This window comes from Alosa pseudoharengus, unplaced genomic scaffold, assembly GCF_046254945.1.
Source record: "Alosa pseudoharengus isolate Yale_2024_CS ecotype anadromous, Long Island Sound unplaced genomic scaffold, YU_APseudo_1.1 YU_APseudo_1.1_scf_22, whole genome shotgun sequence".
Taxonomy (NCBI): Eukaryota; Metazoa; Chordata; class Actinopteri; order Clupeiformes; family Clupeidae; genus Alosa; species Alosa pseudoharengus.
The window spans coordinates 24,159,346-24,182,467 of NW_027468680.1; the positions used below are offsets into that span (position 1 = coordinate 24,159,346).

A 23,122-nucleotide genomic window follows, 5' to 3' on the forward strand; every position below is an offset into this window, starting at 1 on the left:
CAAATATTGTACTCTTTACTCCACTACATTTCTATCCATAACCGTGAGTACCCGTTACTACTTCTAAAAAAAAAGGTAAAAAGGAAAATCTCGGAAACCCTCAATTTGTTGTTTCCCTCTCAAACGTGATTGGATTGTGCAGGCGCGACTGATTGGGACAGCCTATCAGCAATCACCTTTAGCTTTCCGCCAAAGTCAACTCCATGGTCAGATTTAGATAAGAGACGAAACCATGGACGAAACAATGGATGAAGACGCAGGTCCATCCCGGGAATGTGCCAACCTGTGCCCCCACCTCAGACTATTTCAATTTTCTGAACAAGTTAATGATAGTTTTCGCTTCAAGTGTTTGAATTACAAAATAGTATTTTGTATTTGAAATATGTATTTTAAATACATGTATTAGAAATACTGCCCATCCCTGGCAACATGGTAAAAAGATGAAAATTACTTGATTTTACTTCCAATTCATTTTACATTCTCCAAGGTATTAACATTATCATTTTTCATAACTCCATGTAGGACGTTTCTGTACATAAATTTAAGCACTGTGGCAGTAGTTATGGAATATTTAGAAAATGTAGGCTACTCTACTCTTGATACTCAAGTACTTTTAAAAACAAGTACTTCAGTACTTTTACTTAAGTAGACATCTGACTGTTGTACTTTTACTTGTACTTGAGTAAAATTTTGCAAAGGGTATCTGTACTTTTACTCAAGTAATGAAGCTGTGTACTCCGTCCGCCTCTGCATATATCATATATCAACTGAAAATATAGGTGCTTGACATTGTTACAAATGATTATTATTCAGCAGGTAATATTCTGCTCATTCATCACTACATCATTGATCAGCTCTTTTCATTCATCGTCTTATCATTTTTCAGCAGATAGGCCTAATATTCGGCTAACCTTTCCACGTTAACAAATTCAATCTTCTACAATTCATTCTCTACGGAAGATAAATTAAAGTGTTTTGCTGTGAAGAGTGACCAAAAAAAAACATGTCATAAGTGATTGCCATATTTTTGGGCTGAAGTAGCTTGCATAGCATTGGCCATCGAGTAGAAATGACACTGGCTCCGGGTGTGATACCAGAATGATTCAGATGGCTTGAGTGATAATCACGGCTCAGCCAATTGCTTGCAAGTGGGGTAATGCCAAATGGAGTGAGAGTGTGACACCCCTCACCTTCTTGCATTTATCCATTCATGCTTTCAGCTCATTGACTGGTCTCAGTGCAATAAAGACATTGGCATTATTGAGATTACTCGGGTATGCAGAGCATAGAAAGATAGAGAACATGCCGAGGAAACTGTTTACAACAGCATCACTGGAAAACATACAAATTCTAGATCAGCAACAGAATCACTGGGAAACATACAAATACTAGATCAGCAACACTGAAATTCTGAGGGGGCAAATGAAAAGCCAACGTGTACTAAAAATGTATCAAATCAAATCAAAGGAGCAACTCAGGGTGCAGGGTGAAGACATACTGTATCAACTTCATTTTAGTGATCATACTCTGGTATTAGTGCCCAATAAACATTGATCATTAGGCCTATACAGTATGCTGACCTTTATTCTGATTGAATAGGTAATTTATTTATCAGAACAAACTGTACACATATACATCTGGTTGATCCTGGTGGAGGGACTGAATCAGCTCTGGTACTTCCTTTTAAACAGCTGCCTATGGCTCTAGCGGCTCATGGTCTAGTCTCGCAGGACTCTGGCATGTAGTGTCAGTTACCATCTCCCTCCATGCTTTCAAGAAGAAGTGTCTCAATGCAACGATCGGCAGCCTTCCACTTTTTTCCCTCTCTATAAGCAGATGGAGCTCAATTAGCATTTCACTAGTCCCTTTTCGTCTTTCAATTGCTACCTTCCCTGCAGAGCCCATGCTTTTTGTGTGGATTGCCCCGTTTCTGGCCCTTGTAAGCGTTGGCAGGGTGACAGTATTCGAGTGTGCAAACTTGTGCTATTGTCCCAAGTCCAGGAGGAGCCATGGCGACCTCACTAATGTGACACAGGAAAATGTTTGCTGATGGCAATTCTATGGGCTTTGTCCGACTCTTTCTCCTTCATGACGACTCGATTTAAGTCTCTAAATGTTAAACTACAAATGCAGGAGTGCTATCCAGCTCCCTCTCTTTTGTCTTGTGAGGTTTGAATGAGTAATTCAGCCTTTGTGTTTCTCAATTGAGGGGGCAAACAGAAAGACAAGATTCTTGAGCGCTCAAGTCCCCTTTCCATGGATATATGTGCATCTCAGTAGTCTCCCTACCCCCTACCTTTTCTGACATCATTCTTAAGACAAGGGGACACCCTAAGATCAGAACAGAATCCGATACAAACAGACCCTTGGTGGGGTCTGCCTTAATACACATTTATACACATAATAACTTCTCCCATAAAAACACATCACCATCACATGAATTGCGCTTATTTACATAGTGCCACTGACAATGACAAACATTGTATGAAAGTTGCTTTATAGAGCCCTCAGCTAATCTCTAGAACAAACCCAAAGGTGACAAGATTTTTTTTTTTTTTTACTTTGAACAGGAAACCACAATCAACCTTTGTCTGTCTGTTTGCCTAGCCACTTGGTCATGTCATTTGTTGGCATAAGATATATCTCACTGCAATTTATATCGCTAGACACAGATAAAACAGAAGTACTTTCTAAAAGTAACTGTCTCACCTGGATTAAGCTGGCGGCACTGTGTGGATCGTTCTTTGATTTCTCCAGTGCCGTTTACACAATCAGGCTACTACAAGATGCAGGAAGACATCTTCACATTCACAGCCTCCTGAATAACTGACTGCCCGACAAACAGACATATACATACAGTATGACTGAGGGAACGTACATGTGGGCAGGTTTAGCAGCACAGGAACACCAAAAGAGACCATACACTCACCTTGAAGGAACACAGTTCAAACTCATTCTGATGCTAGACTGACTTATAACATGGAGACTGACATTGTAGTGCACACACAGAACGCTTGATATTGCACTCTGTAATGTTATGACCCTTTTAGTCAGTTTATGGCTAAACTAACTGGGTGCTGTTTTTCAACGCTAAATGGCATTGAATATTGACGCCATGGGGGATAGATATCAGTTTTTCCATTGTGTTCCTTTAATTCCCTTTTTATGCTTCACTCAGAGGGGCGTGACAGCGGTGGAGAGACAGAGTACAGGGAACTGGTTGATCGCTTTGTGGCGTGGTGTGGGAACATCCACCTCCACATTAATGTGGCCGCGACAAAGGAGATAGTTGTGAACTTTATGATAACCAGGATTAATTATGGCCGCCGCTGTAACAGTGCAGTAATGTAGGTTTTGTCACACACGCACACATACACGCACACACACACACACACACACACACACACACACACACACATACACACACACTCACACACACACACACAAACAGACATACACACACACAGGTGCACACCGAGAACCTTGAGAACATCCTCTGTTCATTTGTTGTATAACAAATAAGTTTCGGTTAAATCTGTCTTGCAATTTCAGCATGAAAAAATGGTTATTCATTAAATTGCCTACACACCACCCAGCTGGAGGTATATGTTTAGCTATGTAGCAGAATGGTAGTTTGAACACCATTGCCAACTTGGGAGAAGACATGGAGGTGGTGGAGGGCCATACCTGTGTTTTCACCTTGGGGCAGAACACAGGGTACAGTCTAGTGCAGTGCTTTTTCAGACCAAGGACTTAACCAATAAAAAAAAAAGTCACACACCACCTAACTAAAAAATAAAAGAGTAGACATACTTCTACATACACAATAGGCCAACTGAACCACCTTTATTGTCTTTGCTTAAACTGCCACATACTGTAGGCAGTGTTTGCAGAACTGTTTGGATTCACATACAAGTTGGTTCAATATTGCAAACAACTCATCTATATTATATTCTACCACGCCTGCTCACGGACCACTTGGGATAGCTTGTGGACCACCAGTGGTCCCCGGAGAAACACTGGTCTAGTGAATACATGGCTGTCAGAAGCTCTAATCTTTTACCAATTGGTGCACCAATGGGCTAGTTGCTTTACCCAGATTAAGTTTAACAGTCACTGTACAAGAATACAAGGATACAAGGAAGTTTATTGTCACATGCATATAGTTACTGGAAGTAATAAATGCAGTGAAATTATGTCTGGTGTCAGCCTATTTGTGCATTTATTGTGCAGTAGAAGAGGGGTTTATATTAAAGAGGGGTTTAGTAGATTAAATTAAGTAATTTTATGTGTGAGAATTACTGGGCACCAATCAACGTCAAGCTTTGCCACAGTTTTCAGATCATCTGGCTTAAGCGCATATACACACATGCAAAGTGTAACTGGATTAAAATAAATGTGCATTTCTTCAACGAATAAAAAATTGCAAGTGAATCAAGTCCATCACAATTAGCCCACCAAAAAATCCTCAGGTAGGTTAAAATAAAGGCCCTGCTTGGGGTCTGGGGCAGGCACAAAAAAGCACAGAGTCTCTCTAAAGGAATTCTGCATCAATTAGCCGTTCATCTAGGACAATCTCCATGACAACAATTTGCTGTGACAAAGAATTGGGTTTCAGGGAGCTTGGTTGCTCATTGGGGTGAATAGTGAAGAAAGTGAGGTCGCTGATTGGCCCAAAGAAAGCAGCACAACTACATGGAGTTACTCATTCAGCTTGTTCAAGTGCTTAAACTGTTTCTCTGAGAGAGTAACGGGCCAGACAACTCCAACTTCAATAGATGGGGTCATCACTGAAGATGAGAAATCGTTGGAAACTTATCTCTGTCTTTACAAATGAATGCATGCTATTTTTTGGACCTTGCACAGAGAAGTGCAGTCTTCACCTTTCCAGTAGGGCCAGCCTAAGTTAAATGTGCAGCCTATGCTTTTTCAAAGATCTGCGCTAAAATGGATTGAAGCTACGTGAGCACGCACGGCTTTACGATGGCAAATGCAGACAGCGAGGTCAGGACACTGCTGAACTTTGTTAATTTGGCATCAAGCGACATCAAAGCAGCGCTTGACAAATCGGCTCCCTGCAGGCGCTCAGTGGACCATAGGAAATACTTGCAGAAACAGCTGAAACGCTTTTCAAAGAGATACAGGTTACCTCGTTGTCGTTCGCACAGAACAGAACTTGGGACAACTAATGTATCTGAAGACAACCCTGTTAAGTATTCCCTTGACGGCATCCGTCAGTGGAATCTCAGGGGAAAGAATGAATCAGTGGCATCGGAGCTGCACGAGAACTCTTATCACAAGAATGAAGATCAGAACCAGGTGCCTATGCGGAATCGCCAACTTCCAGCTTCTTTCTGGAAAGAACCCACATCTCCCTCACAAAGTTTGACAGCTCTGGTCAAAGGTAGGCCTACCAGTAAAGAAACGGATGGTCCAAGGGTTGTGATACCTTTGGTGCCGGACGGTGGGGGAAAAATGAACAATAACGACGTCAATTCTTTGCCCACTTATTGTGATTCTGTGGACAGCGCACCGCTCAAGATGGACTTAACGTACAGGAATGTAGATTTGTGTGGGTGCTATTCTTTTCAGTATCACAGACACGTCTTACAAAGACACTTGACTGCTCCACGCTCTGCATGTTTTGACGTTGCCCCCCCTGCAGGAACGGCCGTTGATGTTGACAGACATAACTTACCAAACAGACTGGAGTACCATGCAACCCATGTCGTTGTGAAGCCAATTCCGACCAAACCGGCGCTCTCGATGTTCAGTATGTTTGGATTTATTTAAGAGAAGTGGTAGGCTGTAGGCTAGGCCTACAAGACATTGTGAAATCTTGTTTTTCTCTAGGAGTGCTAGGTTGTTTGTCTTTCATTAGGCTACCTGTATTAGATAGTGGTAGGCTACAATATGAGGCTACAGGACCAGCCTCTCTGTCATGAAGCAACCCTATAGGGTTTAAGCTTTACCGATATATTAGTTCTTAACAGCTCTATAATTGCGCACTGTTCCTCCACGGTAGCAAGGCTACTGGACTGATACATGCCAAAGGAAAATAATTTCTCTTTGATAAAATCCAGGTATAGGTAACAATGTTACTTCTTGGTACTGATGATTTTTAGAAAGGTATACTAAGGTTAAGATTACAATTATGAAAACGGCGCAGATTTGAGTAGAATTGAATGTGTTCTAACTCTGTTTAACACTGTTTTAACTGTTATTGTGTTTATATAAAAACAAACATATTTCAAGCATGTACATTTTCAACCTTATTTTAAACCATGGAAACAAAAGCATAAACCAGGCCTGACACTGGTTCACTGGATGCAGAGTGTAAACCTAGAATTTTTTAAAACAGTAATAAAAAGTTAGAACAATAATGTCCAGCAGCTGCATGCTGCATTCAGCACATTGAAAAACATTTCTGGTCCCAAGGTGAGTGTGTCAAAGGAATGAGAGCTGGTATGCAAGCGGCAGGCTGTGTATGGATTGACTCAACCAACTGATGGATCTTGGTGAATTGAAACAGTTGGAATCAGCCAAGGAAGTCAAATTGATCATCCACATGATCTAAGGTTAGTCTAGCAGTTCTTGCAGCTAAACTAATTATTCTGAAGAAGGTGTGGGTGCCTAAAGGAATTACTAAAATTTCAATCTGACTAACTACAATAAATTATCCCAAAGAATGGGCCTGCAGTGAAATAAATTGACAGACATAAAAGGACATAAAGAAGACCCGCAAAATTTATTGAAATTGTTTTGTTTTGTTCTTATTTGTTGATGATGTTGTATGGCCTATACAATTTAACTAAGCCCTAATTTAAGTATGCAAATTGCCACAGTTTTGCAGAAGCGAACCTCTATAACAAAATAAAAACAAACTAAACAAATAAATACACATTTTGATGTGGTCAATGTTATACATACACAAAGCTTTAAAGAGCTCATGTGATTTCATGGTGGTGTTATAACATTTGATGGAAGGAAAGTTTATAATCAAACCAAAAAATAACAGTTAGTCTACTTTAAATGTATGGTGAAGAAGTGTTTCCCTCGCATATAGAGATGTCCCTACTGTACAGACATGTACATAATTATCTGTAATAGTTTGTGTGACCCCAACATCCTAATCAAGCACACCACTCCCTTACTGAAACACATACATACCTTTATTTTGCATTACATACATACAGTACATAGTTACATTCATTTAAGGCGTAAATGGAGGAGGCGAATCTCAGGACTGTTGAACTCTGGATCCTGTTTGTCTGGTGGAATCTCCTCAGACTGGAAATGCTGTAGTAGCCGCTGAAAATTAATGTGACACAGAGAACAGTAATCAATTGTTACATTATCAACCATAACTGGGGGGGTGGGGGGTTCTCATGCATGAACTATAGCTACCGCATGGTATATGGCATTGAGCTGACTCATCAATGTTTGCGCTTAAGGTCTTGCCCATGTTAAATTAACCAACTAAATTATTAATTTAGCTTGAGTTAGACTGTGCAGTTTGCCCATTATTTAAACCAGGGCCCTGGGTGGAAAAATCATGCAGGACTTTCATTTCCAGTGTGCGTCTTCAACAGGATCCTAAAATAGAAGTTCTCAAAATAAAGGTGATTTCAGCAACTTCTCACCTCAAAGAACCTCCTCTCTATTTCAGGGTTTACTCCTTCAGTTCGCTGCTCATAACAGCAAATGATACACGTCTTCTCTCCAGCTAGGGCTTTAAGGGTTTCCACAAGAGGCTCAACAGAAGAGGCTCAACAGACTGTTCGGGAAGCACAATAAAAAATAACTTGAAACTCTTCAATAATAATACAGTCATCTGCACATTGTATCAACAAAATGCATGTATGTCTGCAGGGAAGAGAGGGTTAAGTTGAGCCAAAAGTATGAGACAATAATAAAAGACTAAAGATACAATACAAGTTCAGAATGTGCGTCATGATTTGAAACCCTAGCTGTGTTGTTTGGTTCAAATAAATAGTATTATGTTAAAAAAAAAGTTGTCTTGTGGCTCAACTTTAGGGGCAAGTTGGACTTATTCTCTTCATTTTATTAATGACCATGAAATACATATTACAATCAATTTATCCACAATTGAAAACTGAAGATATTTTACCAAATTAAGAAAAAAGACATTTTAAGGAGCATCCACAAATATTTCTACAAGGATACAAGGATACAAGGAAGTTTATTGTCACATGCATATAGTTACTGGAAGTAAGAAATGCAGTAAAATGATGTCTGGTGTCAGCCTATTTGTGCATTAATGGGAGGGGGGGGGTAAAAAGTGCAGTAGAAGAGGGGTTTAGTAGATTAAGTGACAAGGGCTGCATAAGAAAGGTGGGGGAGGATTGGGATTGGGGGGGGGGGGGCACCAACAAGGAGCACCCAAGAGCAACAGGGGCAAGGAAAAACTCCCTTACCAAGGAAGAAACCTTGGGCAGATCCACGGCTCAAGGGGCTAACCCAACTGCCAGGGGTGTTGGTGTGTGTGTTGGGACATGATGATTTTTTGACATGATGGACTTTTGTTTTCCGGTACTGGAACAATAACAGACTTTCTTTTTCTTTTTCATTTTTACTGTTTGTTTGTAAGGTCAAGTAATTTAACCTACAAACATACCATAATCACTAACATGCCATACAGTGTTGTGAATATCCATGCTATGAAATCAATGCAATCGACTCTAACATTTCACATACAGAAAATGCTAAATGTGGCTGATTCTTCTATGTGATCCACAAGAGGGTACTACAGTGTTTCCCATATATTGACTTATTTGTGGCGGCCCACCACAATATCAACAATGACCACCACACAATGATATTTCCAGGTTGTACTAAATTGTGCTTAAATCTGGTTAGCATCATAGCACGCTGCGCTAATTTGTTAAAAACTGTTGCATTCAAGTTAGTTCTGTAAACCTGCCACCACAAATAGAATTCAATTCTGTGGGAAACACTGTACTAGGTAGGTCTACTAGGTCTACACGGACATGACTATGTAGCCCCTCACTGTTATTCCTCTGTCATTACAGGGCATGACAGTTGTTATGCTATGCTACAGTCAATATATGAAATATAATGTTATTCTTTATTAGGACATGTCACCAAGGGCTGACTAAGTGTGATGCTACTGTCATTATGAAATGTATGACAATGGTGGCAATGGTAGAGCTAGAAGCAATTGAAACAGACAGCTGTTGCAGTACCACCAAACAGAAAAATTAAATAAAACATACCTGTTCATAATAGATACAGTCTGCCATCAGAATAACATCAGGAGGTGGAAGGAAATCTGTAGTGTTTTCACCCCTGCCAATAATCAAAGCAAAAGTGACAAACAAATCAGTTCTCTGCACCTCACTTTTTGTTCTGTGCACTTCACATCACATCTAAGATCAACTGGATCTGTTACCAGAAGTGAGAAAGCAAAAGGTGTACTTGGGTAAAAGCATTGTTTCTTTATAACTATAAGTATTCATTTTGAAATGTGTGGATTCAAATAATAAATTATGGAGCAGCCCCTGTGCCTCCTTCAAATGCAAACATGTCCCTATATCCTATGTGGAAATGCAATGCACGTGGAAAGGCAATATGTGCCCCTTGCATGTCACTGTCCTGAAATTATTCTGTTGGTATCAGCTCTATTTCATCATTCAGCTCATTAATTTCTCAAAGTTTTTTTTTAGCAGCCCTTTCTACTTTTCATTTGGAATTGGGCCACTGATGAGGTGGTAACACAAGGTCATTTCATTCTGATCAAGGTAATTTGTCAGTTTTTTCACAAAATATTACTCCTTATGTAAACATAGACAAAGGCTATGTTAAGGCACAGTCACAGGCTTCTCTGCATACATATTCTCTTAGTAACATGGCCAAGGCTTTCTTAGAGAACTTAGAAAAAGGGGGTGCAGGTGTTTTACCTGAATTCCTAGGCTTATATGAATGTGATTTAAAAGTTTGATATGAAGGGCAAACAAGTGAACATACAAGTACAAATCACAGGCAAACAGCTAAATAAACAAACCATCGTAATACTTTGGCTGTGGCAGACCCTGTAATCAACGCCTGGTTTTCCGTGATGTTCTTCTGAAGAAGCTGCTGAAGGTCGTCCAGATCAGTTAAAATGACATGGGCTCTAAGCACAGCAACAACATACATTAAACTAGAAATGCAATTCCGAGGAATTACACGAGGGGATGCAATCTGCTGGTTAGGGTGCTGGTGGGGCTGTTGAGCTTGCTGCTAGCTGGTTGGTAGGGTCATTGTGATACCTGCAAAGGTGCTTTTGGAGTAACCAAATTTGAATCTTGTGTGACATGGCATTCTTGAGATATCACACTCAAGGTGTTTTTGACCTTGACATTTGACCTTCAACCTCCAACATCAACTCACTTCACCTTTGAGTCCATAAAAACACTCGTACCAAATTTGAAGCATGTACGTCAAGCCGTTCTGGAGATATAATGCTGAATGCATGAGATATGGCTGGGACTTTTATTTTGACACACAGGAAACACTTTAACAGGATGTGTAGTTCAGGTAGAGCTAGATTGTATGCTTAGAGGCTGAGACAGTTGAATTCCTCACAGGTGACACCTGTGCCAATGTTCTGATTAGCCTGGGAACTGCTCTGAGAACTACTTAACGAGCACAGCTGGCTCTATTATGACATCACAGCCCCCATTCAAGTCTATGGAGGAAAAATACACTTTTAATTACAAATATCTCAAAAAGTATAAACTTCTCAAAAATGAAAAACGGATAGGACGGTAAAGCCTTGGAAGATCTACGGAACGGTGTTTGAACCAAATTTGTACGTTAAGCGGTTTGGGCTGAATAGCGCGCACAAAAAGGTAAAAAGAAAAATAATAATAACTAGAAATGCAATTCCAAGGAATTACCAGTGCATGAAAATGCTAAAGTTGTGATGTAAAATATCATGTATAGTTAAAACAGATAATACAGAGATGGTTACTATGGTGATGCTAGGATAGACATGGTGGTTGCATAACTTAATAAAAGTTGATAGTTTAAAAGTAGACTGTTTAAAAGTTGAATGTAGATAGTTTAAAAGTTGTTGATAGACAGCTAGTTTAATAGATAGTTTAATGATGGTTTAAAAGTAGACCGTTTAAAAGTTGAAGGTAAATAGTTTAAAAGTTGTTGACAGACTGGAAGTTGAATGAATGTTGATATTCAAATAGTTTAATGGCTGTGTATATTTGATGATAACTGAAAGTTGGAATGGCTCTAATGTTTGCTAGCAGTTATGCTAAGATTTTTAACTATGTTAACCATGCTACTTAGCTAATGTTTTATAGCAGTGCTAGCAATGCTAGCATGCTAACCATGCTACTTAGCTAACTTAACTAACATTTTCTAGCAGTTTTGCTAAACATGCTAACTATGCTAACAATTTTAAACATTTTAACAGTTTTGCTAAAAATGCTAACTAGCATGCTAATTATATTAGCATGCTAACTATATTAACCATGTTACTTAGCTAACCTAGCTAATCATTTTTAGTAGTTTTGCTAAAAATGTTAACTAGCATGCTAACATGTTAGCATGCTAACTATGCTAACCATGTTACTTAGCTAACTTAGCTAATCATTTTTAGTAGTTATGCTAACTACGCTAACTAGCATGCTAACATGCTAACTATGCTAACCATGTGACTTAGCTAACTTAGCTAATCATTTTTAGTAATTTTGCTAAAAATGCTAACTTGCTAGCATGCTAACTATGTTAACCATGCTAACTAGCTACAGTGGGTAGGAGTCATAGTTGATGACAAGTAACAGTTACAATGGCTAATCAGTTAAAAAGTTCAGTAGTTTAAAGGGTTAAATTGTTTAACAGTGAAATATTGTAGTGAGGACTTTTATTTTGAAACAGTTTTTGGCAGAGGAAGCAGTTGAACAGGATGTGTAGTCTTAATAGGGCCAGTTTGTATGCTTAAAGCCTGAGACTGGCAGTTGAGATCCAGGTGGCCTGAACACCTGCCATAGGATTCTAATTGCTTAATGGCCGTATTATGATGTCATAATCAGCAATGTTAAGTCTATGGGGAATTTTAAAAAGGTTTTCTTTAATAGTTTAAAAAGTATAAAAGTTTCAAAGTTGAAAAGACATAGCAACCCGATCTGTTTGAAGACCTACGTTACAAAGTTTGAATGAAGTTTCTAAGTTAAACTGTTCAAGAGAAATTGCGTCTAGAAAAAGTGGTAAGCGGAATAATAATAATAACTAGAAATGCAATTCCAAGGAATTACCAGTGCATGAAAATGCTAAAGTTGTGATGTAAAATATCATGTATAGTTAAAACAGATAATAAAGAGATGGTTACTACGGTGATGCTAGGATAGACATGGTGGTTGCATAGCTTAATAAAAGTTGATCGTTTAAAAGTAGACTGTTTAAAAGTTGAATGTAGATAGTTTAAAAGTTGTTGATAGACAGTAGATAGTTTAAAAGTTGTTGATAGACAGCTAGTTTAATAGATAGTTTAATGATAGTTTAAAAGTAGACTGTTTAAAAGTTGAAGGTAAATAGTTTAAAAGTTGTTGACAGACTGGAAGTTGAATGAATGTTGATATTCAAATAGTTTAATGGCTGTGTATAGGTAGATATTTGACGATAACTGAAAGTTGGAATGGCTCTAATGTTTGCTAGCAGTTATGCTAAGATTTTTAACTATGCTAACCATGCTACTTAGCTAATGTTTTATAGCAGTGCTAGCAATGTGAACCTGCTAACCATGCTACTTAGCTAACGTTTTCTAGCAGTTTAATGAATGTTGATATTCAAATAGTTTAATGGCTGTGCATAGGTAGATATTTGACGATAACTGAAAGTTTGAACGGCTCTAATGTTTGCTAGCAGTTATGCTAAGATTTTTAATTCTGTTAACCATGCTACTTAGCTAATGTTTTATAGCAGTGCTAGCAATGCTAGCATGCTAACCATGCTACTTAGCTAACTTAGCTAACATTTTCTAGCAGTTATGCTAACTATGCTAACTAGCATGCTAACATGCTAGCATGCTAACTATGCTAACCATGTTGAATAGCTAACCTAGCTAATCATTTGAACAGTTTTGCTAAAAATGCTAACTAGCATGCTAACTATGCTAGCATGCTAACTACGCTAACCATGTTACTTAGCTAACCTAGCTAATCATTTTTAGCAGTTTTGCTAAAAATGTTAATTAGCATGCTAACATGTTAGCATGCTAACTATGCTAACCATGTTACTTAGCTAACTTAGCTAATCATTTTTAGCAGTTTTGCTAAAAATGCTAACTAGCATGCTAACATGCTAGCATGCTAACTATGTTAACCATGTGACTTAGCTAACTTAGCTAATCATTTTTAGTAGTTTTGCTAAAAATGCTAATTAGTATGGTAACATGCTAGCATGCTAACTATGCTAACCATGTGACTTAGCTAACTCAGCTAATCATTTTTAGTAATTTTGCTAAAAATGCTAACTAGCATGCTAACATGCTAGCATGCTAACGTGCTAGCATGTTAACTATGCTAACCATGCTAACTAGCTACAGTGGGTAAGAGTCTTAGTTGATGACAAGTAACAGTTACAATGGCTAAACAGTTAAAAAGTTCAGTAGTTTAAAGGGTTAAATTGTTTAACAGTGAAATATTGTAGTGAGGACTTTTATTTTGAAACAGTTTTTGGCAGAGGAAGCAGTTGAACAGGATGTGTAGTCTTAATAGGGCCAGTTTGTATGCTTAAAGCCTGAGACTGGCAGTTGAGATCCAGGTGGCCTGAACACCTGCCATAGGATTCTAATTGCTTAATGGCCGTATTATGATGTCATAATCGGCAATGTTAAGTCTATGGGGAATTTTAAAACGTTTTTCTTTAATAGTTTAAAAAGTATAAAAGTTTCAAAGTTGAAAAGACATAGCAACCCGATCTGTTTGAAGACCTACGTTACAAAGTTTGAATGAAGTTTCTAAGTTAAACTGTTCAAGAGAAATTGCGTCTAGAAAAAGTGGTAAGCGGAATAATAATAATAATAAGAAGAAGTTGCCTAGGAAGAACAGTACAGTGCATTTTCATGCACTGTAATAAGAAGAAGTTGCCTAGGAAGAACAGTACAGTGCATTTTCATGCACTGTAATAAGAAGAAGTTTTCGGATTTCAATAGAGGGGATGCATCCCCTCTAATAATAATAAGTTTTCGGATTTCAATAGAGGGGATGCATCCCCTCTAATAAGAAGTCTCCGGATTTCAATAGAGGGGATGCATCCCCTCTAATAACTTTAGAAGGATCTTTGATTCAACAGTGATATTTGGATAACCGTAAGCTACACTCACCCTAATGTGGCTGCAACAAGACCTACAATACCAGTGCCTGCTCCCAGTTCAAGCACATTTTTTGAAGTCCAAAAACTAACCCCTGAACTTGAATTTAAAAATGACTGTTTCCAAATATTTTCCTAAAACAATTGCTGCATCCCATACCACGTGGCCTACATCCCCTTTTAGACACTGGTTCGCTTTAAGAACTGAACCGTCATTTTTCTCAAGTTCACGGACAAAATAGTTATCTTCCTCACACTGTTCCGACACATTCGCCATAGCTATAACTCATTCACGATTCCTAAATCGATGAGGCGCCTATATTTGTGATCTATTCTGGATCATAAACAGTAGAAAAAAGATCCGCCGATAGAGCCAATCTCTGGTTATACCAGAGTCCGTTTATTAGAAATACCAAAGTTATATGATCACTTATGCCTGATCATTTACAGTCTACTTTTCAAAATAGCCTAACGTAACTTCGCGTGTCATTTCAGCTACTCAATATCTTCTTCCTCTTCTTTTTTAGTTGAAGCAGACTAGGCGCTTTTGTGGCGCATTGCTGCCTCTCACTGTTGGATGATGGAACTTCTGTTACAATGGCATAAGAAAAACTGTCCTGTGGAAACAGATACATTGGTATGGTAAGTGAGGAAAAATCTTTTTAATTTAGAATTTAATTTCGTTGCAATCTGGATGTTAACTAATTGCAAGACCATGTGAGAAGTGTAGTGTATGTCACAAAAAATAGAATTCTATCCCACTAGCAGGAGAAAGAGAAACGGCTGTCAGGAAAGCTACAGGCAGAAGACTCCACACCAGGCCTGGTTATCCAACCATAGCCGAAGGCGTTGTAGGATCCCCCATGTCCCCTTTGAAGGCAGCTGCACCCTGGCTCCCAGGAGGGGAGGCCAGGAGAGTGCTGGAGCAGTGGCTGGAGGAGCTGGACATGAAACTCATTTGTGATTGTCTTATATTTCAGTTTGTTTATTCAGTCAGTCAGTGACACGGTGTTTCTATATCTACAGTATCTATCAGGAGGCACAGAAAATGCAGGAAGAGAAAGACAGACAAGTGCCCAGCTGAAAGGGCCGCAGGAGAGAGTGATGGAAGTTGAAAAACTGGGAAAGAGAGATAAAGACATAGCAAAGGAAAGATGAGAGAGGAAATAGTGATAAATGAGATCAAGAAAAAAAGCAATGCAGGAAGAGAGAGATACAAAAGATGGAAGGAAAATGAAAGACATATGAGGGAGATGATGAAGAAAGTGAGAGAGCAGGAGAGAATGTTAAGAGAAAAAGCAACAGAGCAAGAAAGATTGATAAGAGAGAAGAAAAAAGCCAGAGGAGAAAATGTTGAGGGGGAAAAGCAAAGGAAGAAGAAAGACAAATAAGACTGATGGAAGAAAAAGCAATAGGAGGGAATGTTGAGAAAGATGGAGACATTTTTGAAGGAGATGGAAGAAGAAAAGAGAGACCAAAAATAATTCAAGAAAGATGAATGAAATGCCAAAGAGGAAGGAAGGCTAAAGAGAGAGATGGCGCTCTCTCCTGTCAGCCCAACAACACTCTTCATCATATTCCATTCTCCACCATGCACATTCATGTTGCTTGCTCTATCACATTGCACATTATGTAAGCTACATCATTTGACCTGTTTACAGCAGTATATTACCTATGTTACTTATTGCCTTAAATAGCATGCCTGTTATCTATCATATTGTATTTTGCTGACTGTTGTAGCTTATATTGTCTATTGTAAATTGTGTCTATATTTGTTTGTAGAGCTATGAGTGATATCATGGTCTGGACCCAAATTCCTTCTATGTAGCTTTCTAACTCACTAGGCCAAACATATCTGATTCTCATTCTAAAGTGTCCCAGTCAAATTTCAACCTTACTGAATTCCATCAGTAATGGAGCATAAGGCCAGTGACGGCAACCTTTCCAACCTCAAAGACCTGGTAGCATAGGGGTGGACCCCTGTGGCAGATGGAGGAAACCTGGGCCCATTAACTAGGGCCCATGTGGCCAATCTAGCCCAAGTGGGGCCACCATGGAAACCGCTAGGACAAAATTGCTGGGGCCCAGCTGGGAGCCACTTGACAGCCCATATTCAACCCACATGGGAAACATAGCCAACGAACCCAGATTAGCAAATTCAAATTTGGACTGTCCGTTGAATTTCCCAATAACCAGTTGGCCTAGCCTATATTCCGTGTACACATTTCAGATAGCCTAATGAAACAGCTCATACAGCTCAGACATACAAAGGGAAAAATGGTTTTGCATACTGTCTATCTAGCCTGCTGTCCAACAATGAAAGCCAACTGTCATACTTCTGACTGATGAGACCGGGCTGTAATATTCTGCTCTCACAACCAGAAGAACAAAGGATCGAGCCTGGATGCTGTAATGGAAGGTATTTCAGAGGCATTCAGTGCACCAGTCCATGAATTGTGAATGTAGACTACTGTGAGTGGCCAGGTTACAGGTTTTAAATATGGTCTTTGGCAGCAGGACCGGCGGAAGGTAATCCTGCGCCCTGCACTCTAAAAAACAATGGGTTTAAAACAACCCAATTTCAACCCAACCACTGGTTAAATAGTGGTCAAGCCCAGCACTGTGTTATATTAGCCCCGAAAATTGGGTTGTATGGTCAACCCAATGAGTTGGGTTGATGGTCTGACCCAAACATTGGGTTATTGTAACAAAACTAAAACAAAACAAAACATAATTGTTGGGTATGGCTATCTTTTTCAAGCCAGCATTTATGTTATTTTCACTGTCATTTCTGGGTAATATTGACCTAATGTATGAGTTATTCTAAGTATCTTATTTTCCTCCTTAATCCAATCACTATTAATTCATAATAATTCATGTTAATATGTTAATGTTAAAATAAATGTTTGCAAATTATGAATGTTACAATATAATGTTTTAAAATCCATCTAATGGGCAACAATAGCCATGCAATGAAATAAAACAGTTCGACATAATTATTCATTTGGCAGTTTATTTTTTGAACAGATAGCCTAGACTAGTCTAAAAAGCATGTGATACTTCCATGAAGGCAGGCAGATTCCACGGTCCGTTTGGGAGGTCAGCCCTGTCAATCAAAGAAAAAAAAAGAGTGCATTAATCACTAAACTTTATATCAAGACTTTCATGAACCATTGTCAGTGAATCATGTTGACAAACATTAAAAATCCACCAAGAGACAAAATATTAGCGCAACACACTCGGAAACCACGACCACCTAATATTATATAGTTGTTTTAAACATAACTGGTAAGTTAGAAGCTACCGGCAACGTTAGCTAAATGACCGTCTGATCATGTTACCACCAACAAACAAAAAACACCCAGTAACGTTAAGTTGCATGGCTATAAGATGATAACCTGACTCTCGCCAGATGAATTTCGTTCCGCTTAGCTCCGCCTAGCTTCACTCACATCCATCTGGGACCTCTTCCGTTGAGAGTGATTTCTGCACCAGATTTTATGGTAGAGCCAATCAGGACGCAGGGCGGGAGTTTCATAGATGTGACATAGCGTAGAATTGACTGTGACCTAGCGTTCATGGGCTTCGGAAAAATCATGTTCCGCATCATTCACGTCACTTAATGTGTGAGTCAGAGGTCGGAAACTGCGGCTAGATTTTGCTAACAGAGTTGCCCAGTTAGGGGCTCGTCATCACTTTTGTCGTCACGTTGTAGTTCGTTTGTAGTCCATGTGGCCTTTCATGTCCAACAGTTTTAATGTGAACTTGGGAATTTGCCCTTTTTATCACTTGAAAAGCTGCATATCTTTCTTTCACGAGCATCTTACACTATATTTTAAGCAAATACAGTTGTTTGTTTAGGATTAGTGAGTGTATGTTTTACCCTTTGTTGTGGCATCCGTGTTTGTCACACATTCGATGGCAAAGCACTTGAACACTTGCTGTCGGAAAAACAAAGTAGCCATGGGGGCGGTCCTTGTCATTCCGAGGTGCTCTGAATGCACCCTAAGACTGTTATCAGCGTCACGGGTTGGCTTTGATGTGAGTGGTTGAAGTAGCACGTCAATAGATGATGGACAAGTGGCTTATCCAAACATATGCAAACATTTTTTGATTAGGCCCAGCCTTCTGAAGCAACACTTCAATGGATTGATCCCAGATGGATGAGTGGAGCTAGGCGGAACGAAATTCATCTGGCGAGAGTCAGGTTAATAATATGAAGCTACCCTGAATGAATAATATGATGCTGTTTGGCATGATATAGGCCTATGTCGCCCCCATGTTCATAGAAGATCAGCACCCATATGCGGGAGAAAAGTTTTTCAACCTGTGCACTTTTCTGTATTCTGCAGCACTAGGTTTTGAACGTGTCATTCATGACTGTTAACCGATATCACTGAAAAGGAATTACTTGTGCTCCCGCATTTAAACCGTCTATGCCATTATTTGACAATCAATGTGTTTTCAATGTTGTAGCCTAGGCCTATAGCTCGCCACGCTGTGACGCCCCTGGTAGTTTGGCGCCCTGAGCAATTGCCCAGAATGCCCATGCATTCCGCCGACCCTGTTTGGCAGAATCCTCTACATTGCAATCATTTTGCACATATAGGGGATTTATCTGGTGTTGCTGGTCTACATTTCTGGTTTAACTGGCCATGCCAATTTATGGTGGTCATTCTGGCAAACCAGCATGACCAGCTAAAACTACCTACTAACATAAGCTGGTTTCTAGCTGTTTGTTTTAGCAGGTTCGTCTGGGTTCACCCAGAATTTAACCATTACTACATCTTAAAATGTCCACACCAATAGAGCTTTTATGATTAACAATCTTGTACTCGCAGATAAACTGTAGTCAAAATAACCTAGACTATCTGCATGGCAGTTAAAACTACACTGGAACGCAGTCTTCACAATTATCTGAAAATGACATGCAAATATCAGGTAGGGGTACAACCTTTAAAAATTGAGGCTGTCCTGAGAAACAGAAAGGTGCGTCGTCAGTTGTGTGAACACCATGAAGGCTTTCGTAAAGACTGTTCCCTTGCTTCTGGTGCTGACAGGTGTGTTATTTCAGTGTTCTCATATATTGGAGACATTTTCTGAGGTAAAAGACTTATTTGACTTGAGCGTGTTTTTATGGTCCATATCCCATGAACTAGATGGGCACTGCATTAATTGACAATGGAAAGAGGAGTTCCTTGCACTGGTTTGTGACATGCTTTGTGACACTTGTCAAGGTGGTTAGGAATCTTGTAAAAGCATAATTGTGATGTTAAATCTGAACGTTTTAACAGTAATCAGATATTCCTACAGTATAGCAGAAACCAGATGGTAAAATTCAATTCTCACTCTAATTTTACTATTCATTTTTATTTATATATAAAATATGTAAAAATGGGCTTGTTGCAGGATCAAGATGGGACCAACCATCTTGTATGAAATAACATATGAGGGTAGAGTGATTCAAATGTTGAGGTGTATTTTTGACAACCTCTGCGGTTCCATCCACAATGAGCATCCAGTGGTGTGTGGGTAGGCCTACATTCTTGCACCCCCCTGATGTTTTAAAGGAACAGCTTTCTTATTTTATTAGATAGTCAAGATCAATGAACCAACTAACATGACATAATAACTGATAACATGATAAATGAAATATATATCAGAGTTAAATCATTTAAATAATTTAAAATTGGGCTTTTAGATGACTGTTCTCAAAAAAGTGTCATTTAAACATATTCATACATACCTAATGAAATTAAGCTCACATGTCATTTGTGGTATCCTGACATAGCCAGGATTATTCATAATTTGAGTCTGGTACTGATACTTTCAACCGATACTAAGGAAAAAATTCCTCTGCACACAACTGGATAGACCTAACCAGTAAGAGCAACAAAATACCGGTATGTGAATCCTGTAGGGAGAACAGACAAAACATCCTTCTTCTCGACAAATGGCTTAATCACCGTTTTCTGTTCGTCTTTTAAAGTTATTGCGCTGTCTATATCTTGTACAACAGACACAGCAGCCTTTTTGTTGCAAACAAAGTCAACCAGAACCCACTCAGGTGACATGAATGATTAGGCACCACCGCTCATCTGTCCATCAATTTGATTGGTGTGCACAGCTCTGACAGGCATCGAGGCTTCTCGATGACCAAATTTTCCGACCTCAAATCTTGTGGGCAGAGTAAATTCGGGCTGGCTTCCAGGCTGCATTTGGGCTAACATAATTTAGAAAATAAAATATTTAATCCAAAATCGTATACAAATGTCTAAAACATAGTGATGTAGTTGTACTAATTGAAATATTTCTATAGCTGTGTGTATACCATGCCCTGTGAATAAATGTCTGTCTTGACACGAGTAGGTTGTGCTCTGGGGTCCTACCTGAAGAGAGGAATAGGATGGGACTGCTCAAACAATCAAGGCCAGCATCATGTGGTTCTGACAACTCCTGGGGATGACAAAGGACACTGTGGGGGCTCTCTGCTTAGCTCTGAGTGGATCATCACGGCTCTTCACTGTGATGAAAAGTAAGACCCCTAATTTTTTTACTTTTAAATCATGCTTTGTTTTGGCTTTTACAGGTACTATCACCACACCACCTATCCCCTAATACAGTGTTTTTGATGGTTTCTTTGTTGTGTTTGACACTATCTAATAGAAAACTGGACGTCATACTTGGAAAGCATCCCACTGGGACAGGCCATAGACAGAGCATTCAAAATAAGAATAAGCACAAATATCACGACAACAATAATAACATAGATCATGATATCATGTTGATAAAAATAGACAATACAAACACAAAGAACCTCATCACCATAGGCTTGCCTGATCGTGTCTGTAATGCACCACCTCTTCAAACCACAGTTGATGTGGTTGGCTGGATGACTGCAACTGTAGATCGTCTCACAAAGTTAAAAAGTAAGTTTAACCCATTAGTGTCTGCATTAGGATATTGTAATGTAAAGGATTCAACTAAACAAGTTCTCCGCTCCATAGATATCTACGATGCAAATAAACTGCAGTGTGGACAATTGGATGTAGTTCAATGTGCGGCCCCTGCAAATTATGCACAGTGCCAAGGCCTTGAGGAATACCAACATCAGCATCTTCTCTGTGCTAAAGACCCACAAAATAAATGTGATGGGTGTCATGTAAGTTTCCACAAATGTTAAGCAAATGACAATAAGTTTTTTTAGTTTGTATGTTTTTTATGTTTTATTATAGTTTTTATTTTTTCATTTTAGTTTAAAAATGATGGGGATCAGTACAATTAACTAACACATTAATTCAATAACATAATTAATTGATAGGACACTAAACTAATCTCTTCATTTCTCTACCTTTGTCTTTCTGAAATATTGTCTTTTTATTTACCCAGGGAGACTCAGGTTCTAGTCTGATGCATGGAGGAAAGTTGCATGGAGTTTTGGTCATGTCTGATGATTATTTTTGTGGCGACACTGTTGACTACATGAATATCTGCCACACTGATTACAGAGAGTGGATCTTTACAACCACTAAACTGTAGTAGCAACAGAAACCAACACAAACTGTCCTACAACAGTATGTGAAAATAAAGAGATGGCAGATGCCCCTAAAAGCAAATTCTAAAGCCTTTTTCTCTCAACTTTGTGTCTCATGACTCGGTGGTTAAAATATTTGGTCTGTTCAACAGGAAGCAGTAACATATTAACAGCAGAACTGTTTACTCCTTCATAATAGAGTACCAGAGCAGTGTGTGTGTGTGTGTGTGATGTGTGTCTGATAATTTCTGACAGGAAATTAAGAGAGAGAGAGAGAGAGATGGGAGTAGGGAGTAGCAGGGTTTTTAGCCACAGAGGTGGACAGGAGTTTTCTGGCTCTCCCCACCTGGCTCAACTCATTAGCCCATCTCGGCTTCATTGAAAATGATGACTACCCTCAATGAACTTCCGAGAATAAATAAAGGTTGAATGAATGAATGAATTTATTTTCACTGAGTTACCAGTCTAAGAACACTCACTAAGCCTATGTTTCCATGCACACCATATTCTGATTAAGGTCCATATTCTGGTTATGACAATATTCAGAATAAGATGTTTTCATGTGAAGCAGAAACAGGAATGTTCCTGTTTACATGTTATCGTCATATTCTGAATAAACCAGAAGGGGTGAAGGTACAGTTTTGAAAATCGAAAGTGGCAGGGATAGAGATAGCAATAAAATGGGAGCAAAGCCATGCATCAAACAAGAATTGCAGCCGGAAGAATGCGTAATTTTAAACAATACATAATTTCCTTACTGCAAATGGGATTTATTATCAGTTTGAAATGATTTGTGCCAAAATAGAATGTAACATTAGGAATCCCTGATCAATTTGATTGAGACTATTTATTTCAAAATAAACACAAATTCTATGCAAAGTATAATGATGCAATGTAAACATTCCCCAATGGGGTGTTCCCAGACCCTTTTTCACAAAGGACAGGAGCAGCATCAGTATCAACAAACTCACCCCATAAACCCAACGCTGACATACACATTGCAACCGCTTTAAGACAGGCTGACCTATCAAACATCTGACGGTGTAGGAGCCATTTATATTCAGCTTTTAGTTAATTTAGCTATTACTTATTTTAGCCACTTGGGGGAGTATTGCACTGGGTGTGGCACGTCACTGGGAATTGGGTATATTTGCAGGTGGGGCAATCATCAGGGTTGGGTCAGATTACTTTGAAATGTAATCCATTACTGACTACAAATTACATGGCAATTTTTGT

The 23,122-nt window shown here is 39.1% G+C and overlaps 2 protein-coding genes and 1 pseudogene across 2 annotated transcripts; 2 read left to right on the forward strand and 1 right to left on the reverse strand.

Annotated features, from left to right (window-relative positions):
• The first annotated feature begins 4,983 nt into the window (after positions 1-4,983).
• LOC143139185 (protein FAM181A-like) lies at positions 4,984-5,793 on the forward strand. Its single transcript, XM_076299790.1, has one exon. The coding sequence runs from the start codon at positions 4,984-4,986 to the stop codon at positions 5,791-5,793; it is 810 nt and encodes a 269-aa protein (XP_076155905.1).
• A 1,416-nt stretch (positions 5,794-7,209) lies between these two features.
• Positions 7,210-14,632, reverse strand: LOC143139387 (protein N-lysine methyltransferase METTL21D-like; annotated as a pseudogene).
• A 4,712-nt stretch (positions 14,633-19,344) lies between these two features.
• LOC143139388 (trypsin-2-like) lies at positions 19,345-21,945 on the forward strand. Its single transcript, XM_076299990.1, has 5 exons — positions 19,345-19,412; positions 20,722-20,887; positions 21,019-21,281; positions 21,360-21,514; positions 21,742-21,945. Exons 1-5 carry the CDS (start codon positions 19,367-19,369, stop codon positions 21,889-21,891), a joined length of 780 nt encoding a protein of 259 aa, XP_076156105.1. The 5' UTR covers positions 19,345-19,366; the 3' UTR covers positions 21,892-21,945.
• Positions 21,946-23,122: the final 1,177 nt, after the last annotated feature.

What these genes read in the sequence shown, in the direction of transcription:
- LOC143139185 (XM_076299790.1), top strand. Translation starts at nt 4,984, where the DNA reads ATGGCAAATGCAGACAGCGAGGTCAGGACACTGCTGAACTTTGTTAAT.
- LOC143139388 (XM_076299990.1), top strand. Translation starts at nt 19,367, where the DNA reads ATGAAGGCTTTCGTAAAGACTGTTCCCTTGCTTCTGGTGCTGACAG. An exon ending in CTTGCTTCTGGTGCTGACAG is followed by an intron (nt 19,413 to 20,721) that starts GTGTGTTATTTC and finishes TGACACGAGTAG; the next exon opens with GTTGTGCTCTGGGGTCCTAC. An exon ending in GCTCTTCACTGTGATGAAAA is followed by an intron (nt 20,888 to 21,018) that starts GTAAGACCCCTA and finishes ACTATCTAATAG; the next exon opens with AAAACTGGACGTCATACTTG.